We start from the raw sequence: 25,666 nt of genomic DNA, 5'->3' as shown, positions 1-25,666 counted from the left end.
AATGTCTTTTATTCATGTAGAACAGGGTGGAAAAAAAGTTGGAAATCCTCAGAGATCCAAGATCGTTACACTGACTACAACGCCAGCAGGCAGTGGGTGATTGTTATGATAGGATGTACGTGTATATATGTATCTCTTCCATGTTTCTGGTCTTAAGATACTACATGCATGAACCCTAGTCAATGTCACGCCCGCTTTGCATCCACGAGACACTGGTTCAAGCTAGAGAGATTTGTCTAGCAGCCAACCGATCAATAACCAAGGATAGTCATGGTGCTTGATATGAAATGAAAGATAATCGTCACTTCGAGGGCCATCCAACTATATAGTAGAAGTTGTAAAATATAGACAGATTAATACAGTAGAACTATACTATTTACCTAACTATCTATTTAACTTAATTCTATTAGTCAGTCTATACTATGCTATTACAGCTAGTCTGTCTTTCAATTCTCAGTAGAAATCTAAACTCTGCAGTTCAGGCATTAAATCTCGGGAAGAACCTTCACATATGCCATGAATTCCAATTACTGCACTCCCCATTATCGTAAGCTGCTTGTAACCGATGGCTATAATATAATATGATGCCTTCGACAGGCAGTTAGGCTCCTGTCGATGGTTTGACTTGATACCTCAGTACTCCTTGAGCGACTGCGCAACATCGCTGTTTGAAAACCTGCGCCTTCATGTGAATTTAAGCCGATTTCACCATTTCTTTTTGCATAAAAATATCATAGTTGCATACAGGATGTTCATGACAAACATCACCAGTGGTTATTGATATTTCTTTACCGAAGAAGCCGCTAACTTTCATACACACTGGTACCCCGTGCCAAAGCCAAGGACAGACAGAATAAGCCTGATGATACTCAACGCTGTAGAGCAATTTTTATGGAATCAGAATAGTACCTTTGCGAGAAAAGAGGCAGGTAGCCACGATCTGGAACAAGGAAGGCGAATTACAAGCCGACACGAAGCGGAGCGTGAGAGGGGAACTAGCTCATAAAATAAGGTATGTTCCACCCCCCAAAGAAATATGTTCAAGAATCCCATACTCCTGGTTCAAATCACGTCATGCATTATAGTGGAGACCTCATACCAAGCCCACTCCCCGAGCCACACAAAAGCAGGAGAGAAGAATTCCTTCTTCCTGAACATCCAGGTTGTCAATTCTACCAGGAGAAGCGCAGATACCGTGTACTACTGATAGGAGTGTTCTTTCCCAATTAATTAGCAATGGGGATTACCTGTGACAAGTTCCTTCCCTAATCAGGCAGAGAGAGAGCCTGAGCCGACGAGTATAACCCCCCCCCCCCTCTCATTTTCTCTATTTTCCTCCATCTCCGAAGTGTTTGTCTTCTGTAATCGCTTCAATACGTAAAGCATTTTGTTTGAACAACTGTTCAATTCAGGTGAACACTGTCTATGGGACGATTCGTGATGCTCACCCCACTTACCTCGGGTTGAGTGCAGGAGGCGTCCGAATATCTCCACGGACATCTCCAGTGCCTCTAAAATTGCTCTAGTAGTAGGGCTCCGTGTGCTCTTAATTCTTCTTAGTGCCTAGGTCACCAGATAGGTACTGTTAGGCGAGTATCAGGCCACAGCACAAGTGCCCAGTCCAGTCTCATCCAGCTCCAATGGCATTTCCAGAGGTAACTATTATCCGATGTGCGACAGAGCCAAGGAGAATGCGAGTCGAAATGAACAGGACGGATCATTCTCTGCAGCAGCAGGCTTGGTGATGGCCCTTCTTCGCCCCTTTCAATTCGACTTTTTATTCCATTCGAGAGCCAAGCTCATATCCTGGAACCTTTCTCTCTTCCCTTCAAGGGCGTTCAACTAGTGATAATTAACTAGGTACCTAAGCACCTAGGTACCCAGGGTAGTAAACAGCCAAGACGCCTAGCCTCTAGGAATTTAACGTCGAGATTTTCGAAAGTACAGCCACAGATATGGGCACGAGGTCAAATTGGACGCTGGAAGGGGGGAGAGGAGGAAAGGTTGGTTGGGCCTTGGCTGTCGTTTATCTCGAGGGATCCATTAGACCCTGACCATTCATCAGCATTCCGGAGCTGCTCCATAGGGGTTAGATACACGGCACAAAATGTGCGTCGTCCAGTAGCTTACCTTAGGTAGGTGCGCAAGTGACATTCCAGGGGGAACAGAGCAACAAAAAAAACCTGGTTTATACTAATAACTGTAGCGAAGAAGGTAGCATAGGCGCTTGTAACCCCAGGAATTAAACACATGAAGGAGCCACTACTACAAATATGATCTGTACAGGAGAACAAATAAAACAGTTTATTTGTTTAGAATTTGTGTGGGGATGCGATCGTGGGATCGACAACCGTCGATATGCAGCTCCGTGCCTATATGAGCTTATCGTCTATCCACAATAACTAATGCACGATAGCCCTACCGTGTGGCTCAGCAGCGCAAATCTTGTCACCAGCACGCGTACATAACGTGCTACATAAATGGCATTGGATAAAAAAAAACCGAGACTCATCGGTTGACATGTGTGCTTGTGGCTTTAGGCATCACCATCTTGCCCTGGCAGTCTCAATTGTCTTTTTCCTATGGATCTCAACGGGTGCGCGCGAAACGCGACAATCTCGTCGGGCATCCGGTCTATCGCTGCCAGATGGCGGGGCCTGGCATTACGGGGACTGGAGGCTGGGGCATGCATGCATGCTTCGGCCAGGTCGGGCGGAAGTTGGAACAATCCAACAGCGAATTGAACAACGCGGACCTGACGCGCAGCCCGACGCGATTCATCCTCTGCCCTTCATTTTTTAAGAGGGTTTTGCTACTATTTTCGTCCCGTCGGTATTGCGCTGTCATTTCTGGATAGGTTTGAGTGGCAGACTTACGCGGAATATGGAGTTTGACATGGTAAGTTGGCAAATACACGCATGGTCCCTACATGTCTGGTGTAGGTGGGGAGAAAAGATAGCAAGCAAGGGATGGCAACGCTGCTGATATCTGCTATCATGGTATATTAGTTGAACACACCGGCCCGTGCTGCATGGTTTTTGTCTGCTAGACACTAATATAGATCTTTTGTCAGTCGGTTGGTCCCGTTAACATCTCGGGCTTTTCCAATACATTTGCGGCACACGGGATGCCGCCAACAGCACATACAATAAGCGCTTTTACCTACACTGCGTCGAGGTGTTGCAGCTAGAGCATTGTTTTACGCAAGATCCAAGCTTCCCTGTTATCCTGATACATCTCGTGGTCTTATTGTGTTGGTGATCCAAGATCAGTACAACTCACCTCAACCGATATTTGCATTCGCATCCGCAAAGAAGCCCTCTAGACTTGTCAAGCCATAACCTTTGGATTTGGAGTTTTCGAGGACGGGAGTGAGGTGCGTTTAGGCTAAGTGCACAATATGCATGCCCTTTGGGGTATCGCGCCGACAGTGTGCGCCTTTGTCGCCTTCATTCTTAGCATATTATGCCTTTTTGCCGGCTCCCAGAAGAACTTAATCGAGGGAGCTGACATTCTGACGGTATGCTAGCCCACTTTTTAGACCGATCAACCAGGAAGCAAGCTGACAGAAAACTGATTTTCCCAGCTCAACACCTCGATGCTCGGCCGCATGCAGGAATTCGACACTAGTGTTGAGGTCGCCATCAGCAACATCGCCAGTGATGGTATTCGCGACTTCTACTCTGTACACGTCATGGCATATTGCGAAGGATATTTTGAACCAAGCGCAGCAATCAGTCTGCAAAACCCCATTCCCAAGCGAAATGTCACAGGCTGCTCGAACCGCACTGCGCTTTTCAACTTCCACCCGTCTGAAGCGCTCTCACGCGACCTCAAACCGGGCGCCAACCTGTCCGACCTCAACTGGCCTAACGCGATCGATGATGACTTCAAGGTCTTGGATGTCACAAACAAGACGATGGCTGTTCTTTATATCATCGGAACAGCAGCGACTGGCGTCGCAGTTCTTGCGGGAGGGTGGCTGATATTCTCGGGAGGACGACTGGAAGCGATTGCAGAGGTCGTGTTCACAATCGTATGTTTTTCGTCTCCTTCCACTTCTGGCAGATTTTTTTGCTCTTGAGGTCATCGCGACTAAGTGTCTTCGCGTCCACAGATCGGGTTTATTGCACTTGGCATTTCGTCTGCGATCGCAACAGTTGTGGCTTTCAAGTTTGTTGACCTTGTCAACAGACATGGCAAAGATATTGGTGTGTCGGCCACGCGTGGGTCGCAATTCCTAGGCATGACGTGGGCAGCCGTTGCTCTGTTATCGATCGGCACCATCGCCAGTGTTATCATGGTTATCTCTGGTGGATCAAGTCCACCACCTCCACCGCCTCCGGAAGAGCCAGTCAAGGAACAGGAAACTGAAGGATGAAAATCAGTGGGTATCGAATGAACGTCATGCTGAGGCTCAGCGATAACGAGGATTGCATGTGCGAATGTCCAGGAGAAGAGAACTCAACGTTTAATTGGACCCTTGCGAGAAAGACATAAGGAAAAGGCACGAGACACATGAAGATGGATGAAAGAAACAAGAATTGACGATGTTCCGGTGACGATGATGCGATCAGATGACTCAAGTTAACCAGGGTTGTTTGCTTATATAATCGGATAACGGCTCGTGGAGCGGAACGTCATGATCGACAGGATCCAGATACCCAATTCTGACAGCGACCCTCTTTTCGTCTTCTTTCGAAAAGGTTCTTCGTCCCACTGGTTGCATGGCGACTTGATCCATCAAGGCTGGTCCACGCTGTGATATTATTGCAACTTTCGACAGTTAGTTCAGAGGAAAACAATGCCATTCAAGTTCTTGAGGACAAGAGTCAGGATCCACTGATGTTGAGAGTGCACTTTTCAAGTAACTCCGCTTTGAGGCCCCTGATATCATCTGTTTCTTGGTACCCGTGCGTTAATCAACTTCCAATTGGTTGAGGAACGCCACATTGAATCATCAGCTCAGGCACCAGGTACTATGTACCTAGCCGACAGCGGGTCTCAATTCCCACAGCATCTTCACATGCCCTTCCAGTAGTATCCATCGGGTTGCTACAGATGGTTGTCTAGTTGATCCCACTTCCTAATGGTGTCGATTGGGCTAGTTTTTCCAGATTGAACCCTACTACCCGTGGGCTGTGTAACCTAGGTGTCTGATCCTCTTCCATGGTTCATGGTAGGTGCGGTCTGCGTAGGCTCGAAGAAAAGATGCAAAAGACACTGTACCTTCAAGGATGCCCGTAAGAAACGGTGTCATCGGCGCGTGTAGTGGACGGCAAATACGACTTGCGGTAGGACACCATATGCGCCTCGCAGGAGCGCTGGAGGGAACGGTAAGATCAAACCGAAGTCGATGAATCGGAGAAAAGGCTACAGCGACAAGATCGTCCTCATGCATTCCCTCCATTGCACTAGTAGTCTAAGTAGTCTACACAATATCCCTCTCAGAATTTCCCAGAGCCCCCCCCCCCATCCAATATCAGCGATTCATCCAGTCGATTTGGCTGTCACACAGGGGAGCATGGCATCAAGGGGTGAATTTTGCCAGAGTACAGGACGGATGTGGCCCAGATGCATCTGTGGTATGGTGGCGCGAGCCGGATTAGAACATTGTATAGACGTACAGTATGTCCAGAGTACTTTGCTATAGGCCCGCCGACGCACAGGAATTTGGTGGATGTAGCGGTCCGCGCCGGCAAGCCTTCAGGGTTCACGTCCCTTGGCATCATCCAAGCAGAACCCCGGTCGGTTACCGGTGAGGTAAATATCCTGTCACATCGCAGAGCTAGTTCCGAACAAGAACTGGGTTGTAGTCGGATGGTTGGAGCGCAGTCGAATGGAGAATGCACCTAACTGCTTAGAGAAAACCTACAGCTAGCCCCGGAGCCAAGGAGAGAGAGCGCGGACGTTCTGATGTGACCTCTCCTGCCAATGGTCCGCCCATTCTCGCACATTTCCTGATTGCCAGCCGTGCCTCGGGTTCTTCTGGATGCGAAGACATCCTGAATCTCCCGTGTGGGTACAGGTTGGATTGAATGACAGGGCTTCTCGGGGCGGTTTCCGTAAGGCGGGCAGCCCCGCTGGCTAGCACTAGCTGGTATGGCTTCGAGCAGCCCTCGTCTAGACTTGGAGAGGCAAAGCCGGGCGTAGTCAGCATTGGGGGGTAGTTATGTAACTTATGTAACTTAGCCCATACGATCCATGCACGCCATGCACCGGGCGGCGCCAGGCGGCGAGGCAGCATGTGGTGATCTACAGCTGCACCTTCCAGCTCTGTCCGATCCCAGGCGTACAGCGTCGAGCGCAGGCTGTGAAGCAGATGAAAATCCAGTGAAGACACGGCAGGGGCGTCCGGTGGCCCTCCCGGTGAAGCAGGCGCGCTCCTGCCCGGGTGACGGTTCTGGCGGTTCCTTACTCCCAGGGCAACGACTGGCTGGGCCACCACCCGACGATGATGTCGTCGTTCCTGCCTCGACGCGCTCATTAAATCATTGCTGTCCCCGCTGCCCCTCCGGACCTCTGCGCTCCAGATGGACTCTCGTCTCTCGGTTTCTTTCAGTTTCTGCTTCATAAAAGCCGTCTGGTCCTCTGGGTTAAAGAAGTACGTCTGCCCTCTCATCTGGCCTGGTACCATCCTCCAGACCTCTTTTTCTTGTTCTCTTCGGCTCACTTGCCTTACTGTCTTCTGACACTTACCACCTACTACCGCCTTGCTGCCGCTAACGCGCGCTACCCCACACGCCTCCATCAGATAGATCTCGATCAACCGCCACCATGGCAAAGAAAGCAGTTCACTTTGGCGGCGGCAACATTGGCCGTGGCTTCGTGGCTGAGTTCCTCCATGAGTCTGGCTACGAGGTCGTCTTCATCGATGTGATGGATAACATCATCGACGCACTCAAGAACACTCCATCTTACCAGGTCACCGAGGTCAGCGAGTCTGGAGAGACCACCAAGACCATCCACAACTACCGCGCCATCAACTCCAAGAAAAACGAGGGCGATGTTGTCAACGAGATTGCAACCGCAGAGGTTGTCACTTGCGCCGTCGGGCCCAACGTCCTCAAGTTCATTGCACCTGTGATTGCAAAGGGCATTGATGCACGCAAAGAGCCTAGGCCAGTTGCTGTCATTGCCTGTGAAAATGCTATTGGTGCAACCGACACCCTGCATGGCTTCATCAAGGACAACACCGACCCTGAGCGTGTCAAGTCTCTGTACTCTCGTGCACGCTTCGCCAATTCAGCCATTGACCGCATCGTCCCGAACCAGCCTCCAGATGCTGGCCTCAACGTTAAGATCGAGAAGTTCTACGAATGGGTTGTCGAGAAGACCCCCTTCAGCGACTACGGCCACCCTGACATCCCAGCCATCCACTGGGTTGACAACCTGGAGCCGTACATCGAGCGGAAGCTCTTTACCGTCAACACGGGACATGCTACTGCTGCCTACTACGGCTACAACGCTGGCAAGAAGACTATCTACGAGTCCTTGAGCGACGAGAAGATCCGTGGCTGTATCCGCAGCGTGCTGGATGAGACCGCTACTTTGATCGTCAAGAAGCATGGCATCTCCCCAGAAGAACAGAGGAACTATGTCGACACTATCATCAAGCGTATCTCGAATCCGTACCTCGAGGATGTTGTCGACCGTGTTGGTCGTGCACCACTGCGCAAACTCTCCCGCAAGGAACGCTTCATCGGCCCCGCCTCTCAGCTCGCCGAACGGGGCGAGAAGGTCGATGCCCTCCTGGGCTCTGTCGAAATGGCCCTGCGTTTCCAGAACGTGCCTGGCGACGATGAGAGCGTTGAGCTCGCCAAGATCATGAAGGAGCTGTCGGCAGAAGATGCAACGAGCAGGCTCACCGGTCTCGAAAAGGATCATCCTCTCTATCCGCGTGTGGTGCAGGTCGTTGCGAAGGTGCAGGGTGAGACCAAGTAAGACGATGATCCGTTACTCGGTTCATTTGTAATGTTCCTATCATCTTTCCGGGTCGTCAGACTTGGTCCTCGCCATTCATTCGTGATACAAGGACCGAATCATAGTCGACCCAGGATATGAGCGAACGGCGCTAAATGGGGCTATGTTCAGCCACTGTGGAACCGGACTTGCACGGAATGGGTTAGCGAAATCTGGAAGGCGCGAAGGTTCAGGGATCGGATATTCTTTATCGGGCATGGTTATGAAATGTTACGGGCACAGAGCAACCCACTACTAGGTAGCTCATTACGGATAATGCTGAAGACAGAAATACCAATAATAATAAATCCCTTCTCTACCGGTGCTGTGTTTTCCGAGTCTCATGCCGTAGTTGTCCTGCTGATCTGGGTCCCCGATCCAAGTCGGATATGCTAAGATAGTCACCGCTGAGCAAGAGTTCGCTGATTCGTAGCTCAGATCTACTTATGTAGTATGTCGAGGACGCCGCTTCAAGTTCACCTCAGTCTGTCCCCTCTTCGTAAACGACCGGAGATACTCCGATCTGACCCTGCCAGTTCCTGTGACGGAGCGGGGGATGTATGGATCGTCGCAGTAGGCAATTATGTCTTGAGGGGTGTTGGACCGTTGGATCCTCTGGTGAGAATTGCTGCATACGGTATTCCGTGCTCTGCTCCATACAACCCTGGAGTACATTACTCCGGATGGCAGATGCCATGTGGGTGCAGGGCAGCCAATCTTCGCGGAATAATGAGCCACTTAGCGGGCGCCAGTGCCCTCTATGGGACCGGTCACAGCGCCGGCTCGGCTAAAACAGAGAGACCATGGCTGACTCCGCTCTGTTCTTGTCGGGACTTCAGGTGCATCTCATTATCTGGCGTGCTTTGCTTCACAAGACTGCACTGCATCTGTCGTTCCGCTTCACTTCAAAAGATGGACAAAGGTGGAAGCCCAATCTGTTTGATGGAGCATGAGATGTCCCTTGGCTGGGACTCATTCCCAGCAAAGAATGCGAGTGCCATCTCTCCAGTGGCTATGTTGACAAGCCAAGATTTAAGGACGTATGAATACCAAGAGGCCCTGTCAAATCCTATGGTCGGGTGTCAGCGGGCTTTGCATCCTCTAGCTTGCGCTGGGCGTCAAAAACTTATGACCATTCCCTTAACGGTTGGGGTCCGGAGAGCCTGTCTGCTTTCCCCAGCGGCGGCATACTCCGGAATTTGGCGCATCTGACGAATGATGCGTGCGGGGATGCCACAAGCCAAGGCCGACCTTCCCAGTTGTCATCATGCCACCACCGTTGTGTCTCTCACTGACTAACTTCGATGCGAAGCAGACCCTGGTCAGGACTCGGAGTCCAAGCCGCTTTCTTTCCTGAGCTGTGGCTTCTTGGCTGTGGCTTGTCCGAAGCAGGTCATAGATTAAGGAGTCTGGTCTGTTGATGCGAGTCGGGCGTATGTCCTATGGGGTGTTGCGCCCGCATAGCATCATGATGATCAACGTCGGTCTGACAGCTCCCAAGCTCATCTGGGGACGTCAGCGCTGCTTTCAAATCCACAGGACCTTTTATGAAATTGATATCCCCGGGGTTATGTCTGCCTCAAGGGAGAAAAAGAAAGACATAATTACCTACCCGTGCACTTGATATACTCTTGAGAGCTGCATGCTCGCAATCATCGTCCAAGCGACGGTTGTACAGCGGACGAAGGTTATCTCGGTAGGCGGACGCTGAGATAACACCGTGTTGTCGTGTACCTTGACTTGAACTTCGGATGCATTGAAAAACCCGGAAAACTAGAGCATTTCTCTTATATCTTCTGTGAAATCATTTATCAGATCTCTAGAATCATTGTCTTCTGTTTTTAATTAATCTCCTGCGTTCCCGCTCCGCAGCGTAGACTGCGACGGGCGTGGTGGGTTCCGCTTCCGGGATCGCGCGCGCTTGATAGCGGCTGATATCATTTGCATACCTGAGATCGGAAACCCTCTCAGCCTTGAAGTACTTCATCGTCTGACGCTACGACCATATATCAAAGAATCACTTCTCAATTGACTTTTTTCTTTCTCGGGATTCTTGCACAATGTCGTCTCAAGCCCCAAGAAGCCTGCTTACACCTTACTCGGAACCTCTTCCCCCGTATACTCCTCGCCAGGCATCTTCTTCTATAGCTGACCCGGAGACGTCGTCAATCCTAAGCAGTGCGCCCTCGTACCATTCGGCCGCTCCTTCGTATCACTCGACTGTTCCGCCCCAAGAAACGAGCTTTGGAACTGGATCTGTAGACGGCCAGTCGAGCGGAATCGTTGCATCGTCTACCGCTCGTCCAGGACTTGTCTCCCAGCGCTCTGCATCCCAGCATCTAGATGGACCGCGCAGTAACCATACCAGACACGCATCCGTCAGCAATCCCAACGCATTATACAACATCTCCGAATGGGTGCCTGCAACGGGCGGTATCCAGGCCCGCCATTACCAAAATGTTGCCAGGAGACGGGCGAAGGAGGCGTCCATGGGCCTGAACCTTGCGCGGTCAGTATCCCCACTCCTTGATGCCTCGATCTTTGAGACAGGCCCTGGAATTGGCGCTCCTTCATCGCGGCATCCGTTGGATGCAAGTGACAACACCAACTGCTACGCTCCTCCTGTAGGTAGTGGAAATTGGACGGACGCTTATCCCCACAGTGGCTTGAAAGCTCATCCGCCAGGTGGTGCTATCCACGGAGAGTCGACAGGCATACATGGTCAGGACGGTCCCCCATTGTCTCCGTATGAGGACCCCGATCTGGTGGGGGAGGCAGCCGCAGCCAGGTTTCGTTCACAGCGACTCTATAGGACCTTTCAACAGCAGGAAAATCAACAGCTCCGTTCCGAGTTTACTTCACGTCATCTTGGCCGGCCAGGACGTTTTACTCCTCTAGTCCCTCCAGCGAGGCAGGAAACCGGCTCCGCATCACCTTCGTTGTCATCCTCTGCACGAACCTCTTCTCAATCGATCACCCCCGTCTCTGGCTCTAGCCATCCAGGATCCCGGGACGAAACCATCCAGCCCGCGCTCCATCGCCCAGCAACTACCTCCGCAATGGACGAAGCCCTGCAGCAGGAATCCCAGTCCTGGGACTTCATGCTCTCTCAGATGAAAGACTGGCAGGAGCGCCAACAAAGTTGGAGTAAGTTCAAGGAAGAGATGGACAGCCGGATGACGGGCGGCATGCTCAATCGCGTCCGGCTGGGTATCAGCATTCGCAAGTCCTCCACGTCGGAATCGGGCGCGAATGTTAGCGGTATTACTAGTGGGAATACTAGCGACGGTGGATCAGGATCAGGCCGCAAGCCGAAGGAGAAGAAGAACAAGGACGAGTGCGATGAGAGCAAGTCGTCTAAATGGAAGCGCAAGTTTAGCTTTTCTATGAGTGGGAACTGATGCTGATGTAGGTTTCTGCTCTCTTCTAGGCGGCTTCTTATGTGGTCTTCCTTTGCTTCTTTCCTCCTCCCTTTTCTCTATTGGTTCTCCATGGTCTAGGCGTATGGATATGGTCTTTCATCTCATGATCGAGATGGTTGATTTGGTTTGATGGCGCTGTGGGTTATGCAAGTTAAGTGGCGTTCTATGTTTTATCGTTTTTCTTCACAGGTACATGGCGCATGGGCATGGTTTCTTGTCTCTCATACCCAGGTTGATTCGTTGATTCTGTTCGATGGCTTAGGCTACGGGTTATGCAAGCATGGCATGGATTATGGATTATGGATCTGTATCTACAGGGGCTTTAATAACATGTCTTTCATTGTTACATCTTCTTCAGTTGTGATATTGTATGGGGCAGAACATTCTGCTCCTGTCCTGTGTTGCATGCAAAAACAAAAATGCATGCATCCTTTATTACCACGGGCCGGTGAGGCGAGGTGGGTGATAGTGATTGGCAGTAGTCCCTTCATTCGAGTTGCAGGGCCCTCGTACATATCGTCGATTACAACAGCAAAAATGAGAATGCTAGGCCTGTGATAGTGATAGCGATCTCTTTCACTTGCGCCGCCTAGGCATCTGATATCTACCTAAGATAAGTGCCTGAGATCACTTTAGTGCTCAGTTTCCAAACAGCGAAAAGAAATTTCTGATCTTATTAGCCATGACATGAAATGGATATCCAAGTAGGCATGTAGAAGGGAGCTTAACATGATTGTGATCAAGTTGACGGATGCCTGTCTGTATACGTAGGTACTCGTACCTTTTGCATCTCTTTATGCCAGTTTCCCTTCTCTTTTCCCTTCTCTTTTCCCTTCTCTTTTCCCTTCTCTTTTCCCTTCTCTGTTCCCTTCTCTGTTCCCTTCTCTGTTCCCTTCTCTGTTCCCTTTTTCTTTTCTTCTGCTTCTTCCAACCCTACAACTTAGTATCCACCCACCTCGGATTCCTCTTCTCCACAAACGCCCGGACCCCCTCCTTCATATTCTCCCCCGCATACAGCCTCCCTTCCCACGCGTCGATGAGCAACCGACTCCCGTCCTCCGCTCCCAGCCCTTCCCACCCCATCTTCACCCCCTCCCGACTCACGATCACCGCGTCGGGACTGTTCCCCGCGATCATCTCCGCCACTTCAACCGCCCTCTTCACGACGGCATCGGGTTCGCCGTCAACGACCTCGTTGACAAGCCCCCACTTCTCCGCCTCCAGGGGGCTCACCGTCCGTCCCGTCAGCGCCATCTCCATCGCACGCTGCTTCCCCACGGTGCGGACGAGCCGGGGCAGCCCGCCCGCGATGGCGACCACGCCCCGCTTCACTTCGGGCAGGGCGAAGTAAGAGTGGCGGGCGGAGGCGAGGACGAGGTCTGTGTTGATGATCAGCTCGGTGCCGCCGCCCAGGCAGGGCCCGTTGACGGCGGCGATGATGGGCTTTTTGCCCGTGCGCCGGGAGATGCCTGCGAAGCCGGAGGGCGGGGTGTCGAGTCTCTTTGTTTGGTTGGTGGTGTTGTTGGTGTTCCATTCTGGTGGAGACAGTGTTAATGACTATATTACATCCCGTATGTGGGAATACATATAACGTACCCTTCAAATCCTGCCCCGCGCAAAACGCCCTCCCTTTCCCCGTTATCACGGCCACGCGCAGCGACGGCTCCGCGTCGAACCACTCCCATAACGCGTGCAGCTCCACGTGGCCCGCATTGTTGATGCAGTTGAGTGACGCAGGGCGGTTCAGCGTGACGAGGAGGATGTGTGGGGAAGGGAAGGAAATGAGGGCGTAGGTTTGGTGCGGGGGAGGGGTGGTGAACTTGGTGGGTTGGGACATTGTTTTGGGGTGTTTGTGTCTGGTCTTGGTAGGTGAGGTATGTATAGCAGTAGGATGGAGAGGATGCGGTAGGTTGATAGGTAAAAGGGTTAAGGTCCGGTTTCTGGATCGACTCCGGCGAAGATGGATTGGATAGGCGTGAGTATAGAGTACCTAGTGTGATACTCCTGCGTTATGCTGCACCTGGATTACTTCGTGTAGGTAGCAGACGAATCAATTGATCGAGCGATCAATCGACCGGGATAGCCAAAAATGACAAGCAAGCAAGCAAGCAGTTACCGATCTAGGTTCATACGGTCGTGCTTATCAAATAACGGAAGCTAGCCAGCTAGCTCGGTCGACGAACACCCGGGGGTTGAGAATTGGACGAAGTAGAAAAAGGACAAGGAGAACGAGAAAGGATAGAAATTACGAACAGATTCCGCCGTATCTTAATTGTCCTCAATTCGGCCCTGATAAGGCAGAGTTGTGGTGATATATGTACTGTGGAGTAGTCTACGCGGGGAAGCTAGGTAGGTGCTGAGCCGAGGCCCGATGGCGGCAAGCTGGCCTATTCTATCCATGGATGTACTTATTTTAAAGCTATCGCTTAGACGGAGCAGTATTAACACGAATGCACATTGGCACTATCGCGCAAAGGATCTGACGAGAAAACCCATCGATAGAATTGGATATTTCGTGAAATTTATAATAAATGCAAGTTTACGGTTATCGGGTGTATTCTTTGCTCTACTGCTATGACTGGAATGGAGAAAGCTTCAACAGAAACTAAATTGGTCTCACTGAAATCGGTCAGTATAAACAGAATAGGTTCACCCCCTTTCCAATGCTACTCCTAATATAAATAATTCCCCATGCCTTCCAATGCCTCTGTGCCATGAACGCCGCTGAGAATTCAACATGATATACGATCGAGAATGAATACAGTTAATAGATAAGAATAGATAAGAGAAAGCGCACGCGATGTTCCAGGACAAGGAACAGAATGACGAAGGCGAAATACTCTTGCTAACGGACAGAAGACTACGCCTTCGAGATCCACCCACTGTGGACCATGAAGTCGTATATCCGACTGGTCTTGGAAACATCGATCTGCAACACATTAGCAGACATCCAGAAACATTGGGCAGACGGCTTGTCTTACCTTGCAGATGGCTCGCGCATCCTTCTTCTTCAAGCTGCCACCCTGTTTCATGGCTTCCTTCAGCAGAGTCTCCTTGATGACCAGGTACGGCTTCGGCTGGATGTGCAGCGCGTTGCACAGCTCTACCTCCTCCTTCGTCAACAGGTGCAGGTCCGGCGCGCCCTCACTCTCGAGCTTCCACGGGACCACCCCGTTCAGCGGCTGAACTACATACTTCGACTTGGCCGGCTGCGGCGTGGTGACGCCGTCCCCGTTGCTGGCAAAGGCCCGATCGAAGTCGTTCGGAGGAGGGTTTTGCTCCGCCGGCTTCGAGCGTTGTTGTAGCCGCAGGGGCAGCTCCGGGGTCGTCAATTGGCTGGCCGCGGAGGGCTGGTCGGCCAGCTGCGACTGCTTTGGACGCGCACTGGCGAACCGGTCAAACGAGCCCTGTGGGAGAGCCCTTTGTGCCCTCTGAAGCTTCTCCTGCTCGTACTTCTCGCCGCTCTTGAGATCTCCGATTCCCATCTGCCGCCACTCCTGCAGCTGTGCGATCGCTAGCCGCAGATTGTGCTCGTACTCCAAACCCTTGCAGAACTCTTCAAAGTCTTCATGGTTCATCATCCGGGCAAAGGGCTTCGCTTTGTTCAGCAGATCCCTCTCTTCCTTGGTCCGTTTCTTCTCCTGCGCGGTGTTCTTCCGGTACTCGAGGAGGTTATGCTCGAACAGAATCCGCTTGCGCTCCGTTCGGGCCGTCAGCCGCGAGTTGTAGATGTCCATCACCGTCATCTTCAGCTCCATCTCCGGGTCCATCTCACCGTTGGCGTTGAGGCCATTGCCGGGCTCGAACGACATGTGCTGGACCGCCTCTTCGGCTTCGTTCATGAACTCCGTCTCGAACTCCAGCCGCCCAGGCATGTATCCTTGGACCTCATGGCAGGCCGGCACACTGGCAGTGGGCTTCTGCTTGGGCGTTGTCGGCGGTGCTGCCTTGGCGGCCTCCTTGCGCTCCTCGATGCGTCGTTTCTTCCGCGCCTGGAACTCCTCCTTGGGAATCTGGTCCTGGAGAGTCGTATCGTTGGGGTCTGCCCGCGCCGGCAGAGGGAAATTGGGACTGTTGATGTAAGTCTCGATGTAGTGGTCCCGGACCTCCTCCTTGGTGCGGTAACCGCCGATGTGGTCCGCGATATCCGCCCATGAGCCCAGACCGTAGATCTCCGCGCCCTCCAGCAGCAGGAGCTCTTCGTCCGCGCCCCAGTCCTCCGTGTAGATGGGCACAGAGTTCTGCTCGATCACCTGGTACGGATGGGTACGGGGGTCATGGTTCTTCGAGCTCTCCCCTGCGGCGAAGCAGGGGACGCAAAGGTCGTACTCATGACAGGCACTGTGCGCACACGATATGCGGACCTAAGACGCGGTCAGCAGCGCTCCCCACGGTCTAGACAGGCCAATTGACCTACCGTCGAGGTGACGTCGACAGAGCAGACGTCGCAGTGGTACTTTGTACCCCCTTCGGTGCCGCGCGTGGCGGTCTTCTTTCTTATGACACCCATCGATGGTTCTTCCCTTTCATCCTCCGCCGTATCCAGGTTTATTTCGAAAAACGTAACGTGCCCTCCAGAAGCGGAAGAGGGCGACGGAGAGAGAGGCCTGGAGGAGGAGTCGTAGTCGTCGCCGTAGACGCAGTAGTCGACCTGATACCGCGCAGGAGTTCTCCGCAGACGGGTGGAGATGCGCGGGAGCGAGGGGGGGGGTTGTTTACGAGCGCCAACGAGGGGAAAAGCAAGGTTCGAGGAGGAAGGAGGCGGATTGGACGGAAGAGTGGTGGAGAGAGATGCGCTGCTGGTGGTGATGCTGGCGATGGTGGTCGGGGGGGTCAGACAGGCGGTTTTCCGGGGAGTTTTGCAGCCGGTTGGGGGCGCGAGGGCGCCGGGCGGGCGTGGAGGCGCTGGAGATGCGGGCGGGCGGCGGGCCATGGTTGCGCGCCGCAGTGGCGGTGTCGGTACAGGGCCGTACGGTATGGACGTGCGTGCGCAGTGTGCACAGCGGGCCCTGGCAGCGTACGTGTTCGGTGTCCTGACGGTAACTTACCGCGCGGTGTCGGTGTGGGCGGCCGCCTCAGGCACGGCGGCTCCCCTCTCCCCCGTCCTCAACGCCCAACTGCTCGGCTGCGTCTCCTGCTCCTGATCCCCCCCAGACCTAGCCTCGTTCCTCTTCAGCTCCCTTCGCAACCTGGGTCGTCTCCGTCTCTTTGTCTCGACCCAGCTGTTGCTCTCGTCTTCTCCCGTTCTCTCCTGTCGTCTCTGTGTTCATTCCTGTGCCTCTGATCTCCACGTTTGACCGTTCCGTTCTGTGCGTCGATCGACGACTTGCTTCCTGCTGTGGCTGTGACGATTGGGCGTATCTGTCACCGCTGGCATCGAATTGATACCCCCCTTCCGCGGGTTCAACCGTTCCTGGACTGCGTCTGAGGCTGCTAGATCTCTTCTTCTCGTTGGACAGCCCTGACACCTCTTTCAAGATGTCGTGGAAGCTCACCAAGAGTATGTTTCAGCTGCACCCTCGCCTGTGATATCTCCCCTCGAGGGTCAGTCAGATCTCCATGTTCTGAGAATCGCTCACCTAACTGTCACCATTAGAATTGAAGGAGACGCATCTGGCTCCTCTGGCCCAGTCCTTCGGCCGGTCGTCGTCCACCTCCACGATTAAGGGGGATTCCGCAGAGGAGACTCCTGTGGCCTCTCAAGCTCCGAGTCTCACCTCGAACAACTCGAATGGGATCTGTATGTCTTTGCTTTTTGTCTCAATGGGCTTTTGTCGAGTCCGTGAGGGCAGTGAATGGATTGCTGACTTGGTGACGGTGCAGCTGCATCGGAGGCCCTCGTCTCCCCGCCCGTGGCCCCCGTGAAGCCGGGTATTCTCATCGTCACTCTTCACGAGGGCAAAGGCTTCTCGCTTTCGCCTCATTACCAGCAGATTTTCACCTCACATTTCCAAAACTCGAGTTCGCCGGCCATTCGTCCCAGCTCCTCTTCCTCGCATTCTAGCCATACGACCAACTCCCATGCGCACGCCGGTCGCCCACAGTCGACCAATAGCGGTATCAATGCCGCCCCGACCATCCACGGCCGTTACTCGACTAAATATCTTCCATACGCCCTCCTCGATTTCGACAAGAACCAGGTCTTCGTCGATGCTGTGTCGGGGACTCCCGAGAACCCCCTGTGGGCAGGTGACAACACCTCGTTCAAGTTTGACGTGTCCCGTCAGACCGAGCTGAGCGTCCAGCTGTACCTGCGAAACCCAGCTGCCCGGCCTGGTGCCGGTAGAAGCGAGGATATCTTCCTGGGCGCCGTCAAGGTCAACCCACGCTTCGAGGAGGCGGCTCAGCCGTATGTGGAGGATCCGAAGTTGAGCAAGAAAGACAACCAGAAGGCGGCCGCCGCTCATGCCGAACAGGAGCGCCACATGGGCCAGCTAGGTGCGGAGTGGTTGGATCTCCAGTTCGGTACGGGTTCGATCAAGATCGGTGTTTCGTTCGTCGAGAACAAGCAGCGCAGCATGAAGCTGGAGGATTTCGAACTGCTGAAGGTCGTTGGCAAGGGCAGTTTTGGCAAGGTCATGCAGGTCATGTATGGTGTTTCTCGCGGAATCTATCTTTTTAGTCTGCAAATTGATGCTAACCGTTTCAACAGGAAGAAAGATACTGGCCGGATCTATGCCCTCAAGACGATCCGCAAGGCTCATATCATTTCCCGTTCCGAAGTCGCCCACACGCTGGCGGAGAGGTCCGTGCTTGCACAGATCAACAACCCTTTCATTGTTCCTCTGAAGTTCTCGTTCCAATCTCCTGAGAAGCTCTATCTCGTCCTCGCCTTCGTCAACGGTGGTGAATTGTTCCATCACCTGCAGAAAGAGCAACGTTTTGATATCAACCGTGCCAGATTCTACACTGCTGAACTGCTTTGCGCCTTGGAATGTCTGCACGGTTTCAAGGTCATCTACCGTGACCTCAAACCTGAGAACATTCTGCTCGACTACACTGGCCACATTGCTCTCTGTGACTTTGGTCTCTGCAAGCTGGACATGAAGGATGAAGATCGGACCAACAGTAAGATCCCAGGTCTTAGTTCTCATGAGCTACGCTAACCGAAGATAGCATTCTGCGGTACCCCCGAGTACCTCGCTCCGGAGCTTCTGCTGGGTAATGGCTACACCAAGAGCGTCGACTGGTGGACACTGGGTGTTCTGCTCTATGAGATGCTGACTGGTCTTCCGCCGTTCTATGACGAAAACACCAACGAGATGTACCGCAAGATCTTGCAGGAGCCGCTGACCTTCCCAAGCCATGACATCGTGCCTAACGCGGCGCGTGATCTTCTCACCAAGCTGCTTGATCGTGATCCCCAGCGTCGCCTGGGTGCCAATGGTGCGGCCGATATCAAGGCTCACCACTTCTTCTCCAATATCGACTGGCGCAAGCTGCTTCAGAGGAAGTACGAGCCCAGCTTCCGACCGAATGTGGTATGTATCATCATATAGCAGCTACTTTTTGTTTCATGTCAGCTAATTCGGGTAGGTTGATGCTCGTGATACTGCCAACTTCGACCGCGAGTTCACCTCCGAAGCGCCTATGGACTCCTATGTCGACGGACCCGTGCTCTCCCAGACCATGCAGCAGCAGTTCGAAGGCTGGTCTTACAACCGTCCTGTTGCTGGTCTTGGGGATGCTGGTGGTAGTGTCAAGGACCCGTCCTTCGGCAGCATTCCCGAGTAGGCGACAGCAATCGTCGGCTGATCGAAGAGATCGCGTGCTGGACTTGGTCTCTCTCTGCCGGTGATCTAAGCGGAACCCTCGAAACGAGTTTCCTTTGTACTTTCCATCTTCTTTTTCTTCCTCCATATTCCGCAACACTTTTCCCATATCCATGACTTGATCGTGGCGCGGTGGAGTCTGCAGCATCTTTCCATCTTGGACCTAGATTTTTCGAAACGGCGATGACGACCCCCTTACAGTTCTCTTTCGTGTTCAATACTCAGAACTTCATACAGGCAGGTTCCTTGCATATCCCGTGCTTCTACATCCTCTCTCGTCCAGTCAGGTCTTTGTACTCTGTCACTCTGCAGTTCCCTCCGGCTTGTGTTCTTGCTCTGTCGATGCAAGCTCAGAAAGGAAAAAACGATAACGCAACCTGCAAAGACCAGATACCCCTCACACCGTTCTCTCCAACATACCCCCCAATACGTATCTCCTTTTTTTGGTCACCCAGATTGCCCTCTCTCACTCTGCTTTGTCCAGAAGCGTTGTCTATTTTCCGATCTGCTTGTCCGATCCGATCCAGCCGGGAATCGAAGATGCAAGGTACATGCAACTGGCGTGGATATCCCGATTTGTCAAACCAATCAATTTTCTCTCGTCTCGTCCAATCTGAAGTTTAAATTGTTTTCTTTTCTTCTTTTCCCCCTGCTTCTTTTTGAGATCGGGCAAGGCTTAGGTAGCCGAACAAGAACAAAATGAGATCAGCTCTTTCCCTATCTCGTAATAGGCAATGCGATTCGTCAGCTAACTTGATCCGTTCGTATTCAATAATCATTATGTCTGCCTTGGTAATAATTCTGTGGCTTGTTCGCCTACTACGTGCACAACATTTGTTTTCATAATAACCTCTTACTCTCTGCCCCGAGATACTCTTAACTGTCCCGGAGGGTTGACTGACCAAATATAGTAGTACCTACACAGGTCTCTGGCTGTAGAGTATGTACAGAGAAATAAGATCATAACCTGTGAGTTGCCATTCGGACTGTTTGCTACCTACTTGGTAGAGTCGCAGGACAGTCTTAATCTAATGTAACAGTGTATGTATGTTCTTGATTCCTGATTCTTCAGCAATGAGAAGGGGGGGGAAATAAATAAAGATTTGCACATTCATTCGATTCGATTCACACAGACAACACCATTGGTGATGGGAAAAAAGGGGGGGTGGGAAAAGAGATAAAATTAGAAATGAAAAAAGAGTTATAATCGTCGCAAGTGAAGTGTGTGTGTGTGCGCGCGGACTTTACAGACAGGCAAGAGGGAGACTAGACTGGACGAAAAACGCGCCATGTAACCTGCCATACAAGACAAAAGTGACAAGACAAAAGTGCTGTCCCCAAATACCTTTCTTTAACCCTTACCTACCAAGGTGTCAAGTCAGGTTCAGGTGTCCGTCAATGAATTGACGAAAGAGATGATCAGATCAGGCTTCCGCTTCCACCTCAGGTGCTCCGTTCGCCGCGGTCTCAGCCCCATCGTTTACGTCGATAAGAGATTCCGAGGACGGCGGCTCCGGCGCGGCACCTCCTTCCTTCTCGAGACGGAGGTACTCGTCCCATTCGGGAAAGAGGTCATCGTCTGCAGAGACATCTTCACCAGCACCCGGTGGGACACCGATAAGGCGGGAGATCTTGCCCTTGCCGGACTGCTCGAGGGAGGCCTTCCATTTGACGACGAGGGCAGGCGCACGCGAGGGCTTGTAGGTCTGCGCGACGAGGACGGATTCCGCGAGGCGGTTGGTCTCGACGAGGGTGTCGATGCAGGCGTCGACGTCGCCGAGGGTCCAGAGGGCGGAGAAGGCAACGTTGTGCAAGCCGGCGGCGGAGGCTTGCGATGCGAGGGAGCGGAGACCGTCGGCGTTGTTGCTGGCGGTGTGTAGGAGCAGGAGCGAGCCCAGGTCCTTGGCATTGGTGAAGCACTCTTGGGCCAGGGCCAGGTTCCAGGCGTTCAGGGCGGCATCGCCGACGGTCTTCCACTTGTGCTCGACATCGGCTTCGCGGGCAATCTTGAGGGCGATGTCCAGCCGGCTGAGGGACAGGGCGAGTTCGAAGCGGTGTTCTGCATCGGTGGCGACTTCCAGAGCCATGTCCTTGTAGCCCTGGCCCTCGAGGAAGCGCGCAATCTTGTTCATCTGGTCCTGGGGAATGTCCTTGAGGAGCTCCGCGGCGGAGTCCATGTCTCCACGCAGGACGAGGGTCTGGTACTCGACCACGGACAGTGAAAGGGCGAATGAGACGACGTTGACGTCTTTGTCGGCGAGGTAGATGCGGCCATCACGAGGCAGGTAACCCAGGAGGTACATCGGCTGATCGAAGTGAGAGATGGTGTAAGTCTGGTCGCCGACGAGGTAATTCAGGCGGTTGGTCGAGTTGGTGTAGATGAAGCAGTCTCCGACCCATTCTCCCGTCCTGACGGTCTCGTTGATATCAGTGACGACCTCGAATGCGGATTCAACACCATCTTCGTCGGCCTCGCCCGCGTTGAGGCCGTTGATGTAGTTCTCCCTGGAGAATCGGAGGACGTAGAAAGCGTCGTCACAGGCAAGAGTGACCAGCTCACCCGACTCCGACCAGTAGACCTTATCAGAAGTTGTCAGCACTTGTTTGAATTATTGTTTCGGATATCAACTTACGTCCTTCGGCTCGACTTCAATCCGTCGAACCAAGTTCCCGGTCTCCCAGTCAAACATGCCAATGCCGCCCTGGCCCTTGACACCAAGCAGCACACCTCCAGTGAGACCTTCAGCCTGGAATCCAACATCTAGGCCACCGCTCTTCTCCTTGAAGTTCTTGAAGATCTTGACGCTAGTAGCCGACTCCCGGATGGCGTAGTCGTTGCTGTTATCTTTCGAACCCCAGGCGAAATCAAGGGCTTGTCCGAAAGCCTTGTTTCTCCAAGCAAGAGCGGTGTAAATGATGTACTCGCCATCACCGCAGACCGAGACGAATCGTCCGTTTGGAGAATGGGAGAGAGTCTGCGGGTAGACCTCACACGATCCCAGTTCCTTGGTTGGCAGAGAAAGAGGAGCTCCATCCTTGACTGTTGCGTCACCGCCCTTGATGACAGTCGACACAACCTCATTGTGTCTTGCCCAGACGATCTTCCCGGAGCCGTCCATCGAGACAGCTGGCTCTTCTCTTCCCATCTTGACCACAACGGCACCATCATCGAAACCCATGGCAATGCCTTGCTTGCCACGCTGGTAGCTGACACACCAAGCTCTCTCCAGACCATAACTCAACGACTGCTCCAGTCTGTAGGTGTTTGCGTGCCATATCTTGATTGTCCCATCCTCGGATCCGGAGATGATGACCGGTAATTCAGGGTGGTAGCAAGCGAAGGAGACATTGCTGGTATGACCCTCCAGAGTCGCAATGAGAGCCTTGGTTGTGTAATCCCACACCTTAACGGTCTTGTCATCGGACGTCGTAAGGAGGTATGGCTTGTCTGCTTGAGGGTAGTAGTCGACATGGTTCACACCCTTGGTCTCGTGCGCCTCAAGAGTGAAGTTGGCGTGAGGAGAACCGAGATTCCAGATCTTAACGGTTCGATCCAGACAGGCCGAAGCGAATGTGTTTGTATCCTTGGGGTTGATCGCCAGTCCCATCACATAATGGCTGTGTCCCTCAAACACCTGAACACACTTCCAGCCTCTCTCCCAGTCCCACAGCTTGATTGTCATGTCATCGGAGGCGGTCAGCACGAAAGGTTGCGTCGGGTGGACAGCAATCGACCGGATATAGTCTGGGTGCGCCTCGAACGCAGTAATCTTCTCGGAGGTGTTGTAGTTGTAGACGCGAAGCTGGAAGTCGTCCGAACCGCAGACGATCCAGTTCTTACGGGCGATAAAACGACCGGCTCGGACAGGGACATCGGTGAGCTCAAACGTTTTAACAATCGACTGATGGTATTGTCAGCCTAGCCTTCCAAACGACTTTTTTTTTCAGAGCCAAGGACGAAGCTCACCTGAGTCTCATACGACCAGATGTAGACATGGCCTTTGATTCCACATTAGCATACCCCCGACACGGACACGTAAGCTTATTGTATGGGACGTCGACATACCGCTATACAATGTCGTCAAAATCTAGGAGACTGTTAGGATCTCTTAAAATAAAACATAAGCTATATATCATATCCACTTACCCATGGCTCTGTCGGGTGGAAGTCAATGCCCTTAACCCGCTCCGAGCGGGCAAAGAGCTGTCTCTGTAGGGGGCAAGACCGCAGTCAGCAAACACAATTTCCTGAAAACCATGCTTTTAAATTGCAGCGCGGAAACATAAACACAGTCTGCTTAAGTAGGATCTGAATGCGCACCTTCACGTCTAATCGCATGTTGGGTGTATGGAGAATCGCAACGAGTGTGGGCGAGAAGGGCCCCCTTCGAGACCGGCGGAAGCGCGAGGCCGAAAGTCGCGCGGTGACTTCCCGGGCACGCTCTTTGTGGTATTGAGCTATCTAATCCCCTTCGTCCAGAGGGGTTGTGAGTCTGAAAGGCAGGGGCCTAAGGTGAGCTGCTTCGTCCGGCGAGACTCGACGGTCAGAAGTCTCGATGTGTTCAGTACGAGACGGCCGTCCCGCCAGCTGTCCTGATTCGGCTAGCGCCTCCTCCGCATAGATCTCATACCGAAGGCCTGCCCAAATATCAGCAACTTCTCTTCACAGGAATGTTGCAAAATGAACCTGTAGCAGTTCTTTGCTCGGAATCTGGAAAGGCGAGATCTAGGTTTCTTAATCCTACAGACTTCAGTGATAGCCATCGTTGCTTGTGCCCTGACTCGGCGCCGCGCCGCACGACTCAGCGAGACTAAACTGCAAAAAGACCTCGGACACTTGACATTCTATGTGGGACTTAATGACCAGCTGGGTAAAAACTGTATGGACTGGTTCATTTGACAATATCCCTTTCATATTTCTTGCTTCGTGGAAGGTAGTTGCTTAAGAGGTATCTAGTCTAGTAAGAAATATCCAGACGGACAAGAGCATAATATCTAATGGACCGGTCAAAAACTGCTGAAATAACTCGCTCCCCATACAGCTCCTTTGTAACTAAAGATCATTGCCATCTGAGAGACGAATCCATAAAACATAAAAGCAGGGTGGCTAGAGCAACCTGCTGCGGAAATGCATTGCCCTACACAAGCAACCGTCCATTAGTAATTACAGGGAATCGGATCGGTGAATCTCTTACTGCCCACCAGGGGCGTGCGTGCGCTCGAAGTAGGTCCACTGTCCGGGACTGGGCTTCTCCTCGAGCTCTTCCCAACTGTAAGGTGTCAGAGTCGTGTCGTAAGAAGGAACACTTCTGAATAAACGTACACTTGCGCCTTGAGCATTTCATCAACCAACTTCAGTTCACCCTCAGCGACCTGGATAACTTCCTCAATCAGACCGGCGCCGATCTTCTTTTCGATTTCAGAGACTCTGATGGCTTATTAATACTTGATACAATGATTGTTAGTATCATCTGTGGAAAACATACTGATCGGCCTCTAGGGCTGGCTCGCTCTCCCAGTTCATAGACTGCGCCTCAAAGTCGGAATCTTTCTTCTCTGCAGCGGCAGATTCTTCGATGACCTTGTGCCAGTATGCGATCTCCTCTGGGGTACGGACTGGTCCCTCAGAGCTTGGCTCCATACCCTCACCGTCCCACTCAGCGGCGCGACCGCGGGGGTCTACATTACCATCACCCTTTTGAATGGCAGCATAAGAGCCATCGGGAAGACGAAGGGACTTGAAGCGCTCGGGCTCAGCCTGCACGGCCTTCCTGACGCGCTCAAGCCAAGCGTCGTATCCTGGAGGCTTGGTGGACTCGACTATTTGCAGACGATGACGGGTCAGAGCCTCAGTGGACTGACGATAGACAGAAGACTCAGGGAAAGCCTTGAGCTTGTCGAGAGTGGTGGTGTACAGGTAGATAAGGGTCGGTCGCGGGCTGGGGTGGGTGATGAGACCGGTCAGGCCGGTGGGAGCAAAGGGCTCCAGGTACCTGGCCGGCTTGACGTTGGCTAGAAGCCGCAGAGAGGACCTCATTGTGAGGATTGTTGGAGGAAAGAAGAGCAATTGACCCGGGGAACGGTGCAGGGTATGGGGAAGGACAAGCCCAAATGCGGGAGGCTGTGGGGATATGGGGATGCCCTCTTCAAGCCGATGCCGTTTCGTGAGCCGGCCGGAGCGGAGAAACACGGGCTCCAGGCCAAGCCGTGACCGAAGCGGCCAGACTGCGCAACATCACGAGAGTAAGGCTCCAGGGGCGCGCCCGCCGCTTCATCCGCTTCTGTGCTATTCAACTTTTCTCGACGCTGGACAACATCGCGCATCAGCACTTGTGCCTGCTCGTTCAAGGCACAGGAGCTGCACTCAGATTTGATCGACTTTGGAGGTGCCCTCCTGGCGTTGGTCAGCTCGTCGACCCTTGAGGTGNTCCCCCGATGTGCCATCTTCCGATCTGCTTTTCGATTTCCTCCACCTGACGATATCGCGCTGCTCTCGTTTATTTACAAACT

At 52.7% G+C, this 25,666-nt stretch overlaps 12 protein-coding genes across 12 annotated transcripts; 5 read left to right on the top strand and 7 right to left on the bottom strand.

Moving 5' to 3' along the window:
- Positions 1 to 3,400: 3,400 nt before the first annotated feature.
- VTN00DRAFT_169 (uncharacterized protein) lies at positions 3,401 to 4,381 on the top strand (the record flags this gene model as incomplete). Its single annotated transcript, XM_069427824.1, has 3 exons — positions 3,401 to 3,520; positions 3,587 to 4,036; positions 4,118 to 4,381. The coding sequence occupies 3 exons, from the start codon at positions 3,401 to 3,403 to the stop codon at positions 4,379 to 4,381; spliced, it is 834 nt and encodes a 277-aa protein (XP_069290877.1).
- Positions 4,382 to 4,582: 201 nt separating this feature from the next.
- Positions 4,583 to 5,732, bottom strand: VTN00DRAFT_168 (uncharacterized protein; the record flags this gene model as incomplete). The annotated part of the gene is made up of 2 exons (XM_069427813.1): positions 4,583 to 4,759; positions 5,628 to 5,732. 2 exons carry the CDS (start codon positions 5,730 to 5,732, stop codon positions 4,583 to 4,585), a joined length of 282 nt encoding a protein of 93 aa, XP_069290876.1.
- A 128-nt stretch (positions 5,733 to 5,860) lies between these two features.
- VTN00DRAFT_167 (uncharacterized protein) lies at positions 5,861 to 6,637 on the bottom strand (the record flags this gene model as incomplete). Its single annotated transcript, XM_069427802.1, has 1 exon — positions 5,861 to 6,637. One exon carries the CDS (start codon positions 6,635 to 6,637, stop codon positions 5,861 to 5,863), a length of 777 nt encoding a protein of 258 aa, XP_069290875.1.
- Positions 6,638 to 6,777: 140 nt separating this feature from the next.
- On the top strand, positions 6,778 to 7,944 carry VTN00DRAFT_166 (uncharacterized protein; the record flags this gene model as incomplete). The annotated part of the gene is made up of 1 exon (XM_069427791.1): positions 6,778 to 7,944. One exon carries the CDS (start codon positions 6,778 to 6,780, stop codon positions 7,942 to 7,944), a length of 1,167 nt encoding a protein of 388 aa, XP_069290874.1.
- A 75-nt stretch (positions 7,945 to 8,019) lies between these two features.
- VTN00DRAFT_165 (uncharacterized protein) lies at positions 8,020 to 8,659 on the bottom strand (the record flags this gene model as incomplete). Its single annotated transcript, XM_069427780.1, has 2 exons — positions 8,020 to 8,168; positions 8,599 to 8,659. 2 exons carry the CDS (start codon positions 8,657 to 8,659, stop codon positions 8,020 to 8,022), a joined length of 210 nt encoding a protein of 69 aa, XP_069290873.1.
- A 1,363-nt stretch (positions 8,660 to 10,022) lies between these two features.
- Positions 10,023 to 11,363, top strand: VTN00DRAFT_164 (uncharacterized protein; the record flags this gene model as incomplete). Its single annotated transcript, XM_069427769.1, has 1 exon — positions 10,023 to 11,363. The coding sequence occupies one exon, from the start codon at positions 10,023 to 10,025 to the stop codon at positions 11,361 to 11,363; it is 1,341 nt and encodes a 446-aa protein (XP_069290872.1).
- A 954-nt stretch (positions 11,364 to 12,317) lies between these two features.
- Positions 12,318 to 13,221, bottom strand: VTN00DRAFT_163 (uncharacterized protein; the record flags this gene model as incomplete). Its single annotated transcript, XM_069427758.1, has 2 exons — positions 12,318 to 12,919; positions 12,981 to 13,221. The coding sequence occupies 2 exons, from the start codon at positions 13,219 to 13,221 to the stop codon at positions 12,318 to 12,320; spliced, it is 843 nt and encodes a 280-aa protein (XP_069290871.1).
- Positions 13,222 to 14,244: 1,023 nt separating this feature from the next.
- VTN00DRAFT_162 (uncharacterized protein) lies at positions 14,245 to 16,317 on the bottom strand (the record flags this gene model as incomplete). Its single annotated transcript, XM_069427747.1, has 3 exons — positions 14,245 to 14,313; positions 14,366 to 15,748; positions 15,802 to 16,317. 3 exons carry the CDS (start codon positions 16,315 to 16,317, stop codon positions 14,245 to 14,247), a joined length of 1,968 nt encoding a protein of 655 aa, XP_069290870.1.
- Positions 16,318 to 16,862: 545 nt separating this feature from the next.
- Positions 16,863 to 19,118, top strand: VTN00DRAFT_161 (uncharacterized protein; the record flags this gene model as incomplete). The annotated part of the gene is made up of 6 exons (XM_069427736.1): positions 16,863 to 16,884; positions 16,981 to 17,124; positions 17,208 to 17,973; positions 18,037 to 18,452; positions 18,501 to 18,865; positions 18,921 to 19,118. 6 exons carry the CDS (start codon positions 16,863 to 16,865, stop codon positions 19,116 to 19,118), a joined length of 1,911 nt encoding a protein of 636 aa, XP_069290869.1.
- A 221-nt stretch (positions 19,119 to 19,339) lies between these two features.
- VTN00DRAFT_160 (uncharacterized protein) lies at positions 19,340 to 19,780 on the top strand (the record flags this gene model as incomplete). The annotated part of the gene is made up of 1 exon (XM_069427725.1): positions 19,340 to 19,780. The coding sequence occupies one exon, from the start codon at positions 19,340 to 19,342 to the stop codon at positions 19,778 to 19,780; it is 441 nt and encodes a 146-aa protein (XP_069290868.1).
- An 800-nt stretch (positions 19,781 to 20,580) lies between these two features.
- On the bottom strand, positions 20,581 to 23,495 carry VTN00DRAFT_159 (uncharacterized protein; the record flags this gene model as incomplete). The annotated part of the gene is made up of 6 exons (XM_069427713.1): positions 20,581 to 21,735; positions 21,790 to 23,058; positions 23,124 to 23,155; positions 23,223 to 23,244; positions 23,304 to 23,366; positions 23,478 to 23,495. 6 exons carry the CDS (start codon positions 23,493 to 23,495, stop codon positions 20,581 to 20,583), a joined length of 2,559 nt encoding a protein of 852 aa, XP_069290867.1.
- An 852-nt stretch (positions 23,496 to 24,347) lies between these two features.
- Positions 24,348 to 25,193, bottom strand: VTN00DRAFT_158 (uncharacterized protein; the record flags this gene model as incomplete). Its single annotated transcript, XM_069427702.1, has 3 exons — positions 24,348 to 24,426; positions 24,480 to 24,584; positions 24,643 to 25,193. 3 exons carry the CDS (start codon positions 25,191 to 25,193, stop codon positions 24,348 to 24,350), a joined length of 735 nt encoding a protein of 244 aa, XP_069290866.1.
- Positions 25,194 to 25,666: the final 473 nt, after the last annotated feature.

This window comes from Thermoascus crustaceus (genome assembly GCF_041956765.1).
Source record: "Thermoascus crustaceus strain CBS 181.67 unplaced genomic scaffold VTN00scaffold_1, whole genome shotgun sequence".
NCBI lineage: Eukaryota > Fungi > Ascomycota > Eurotiomycetes > Eurotiales > Thermoascaceae > Thermoascus > Thermoascus crustaceus.
Note: the sequence above shows the minus strand (reverse complement) of the source record. Positions and strands in the feature narration are given on the sequence as shown.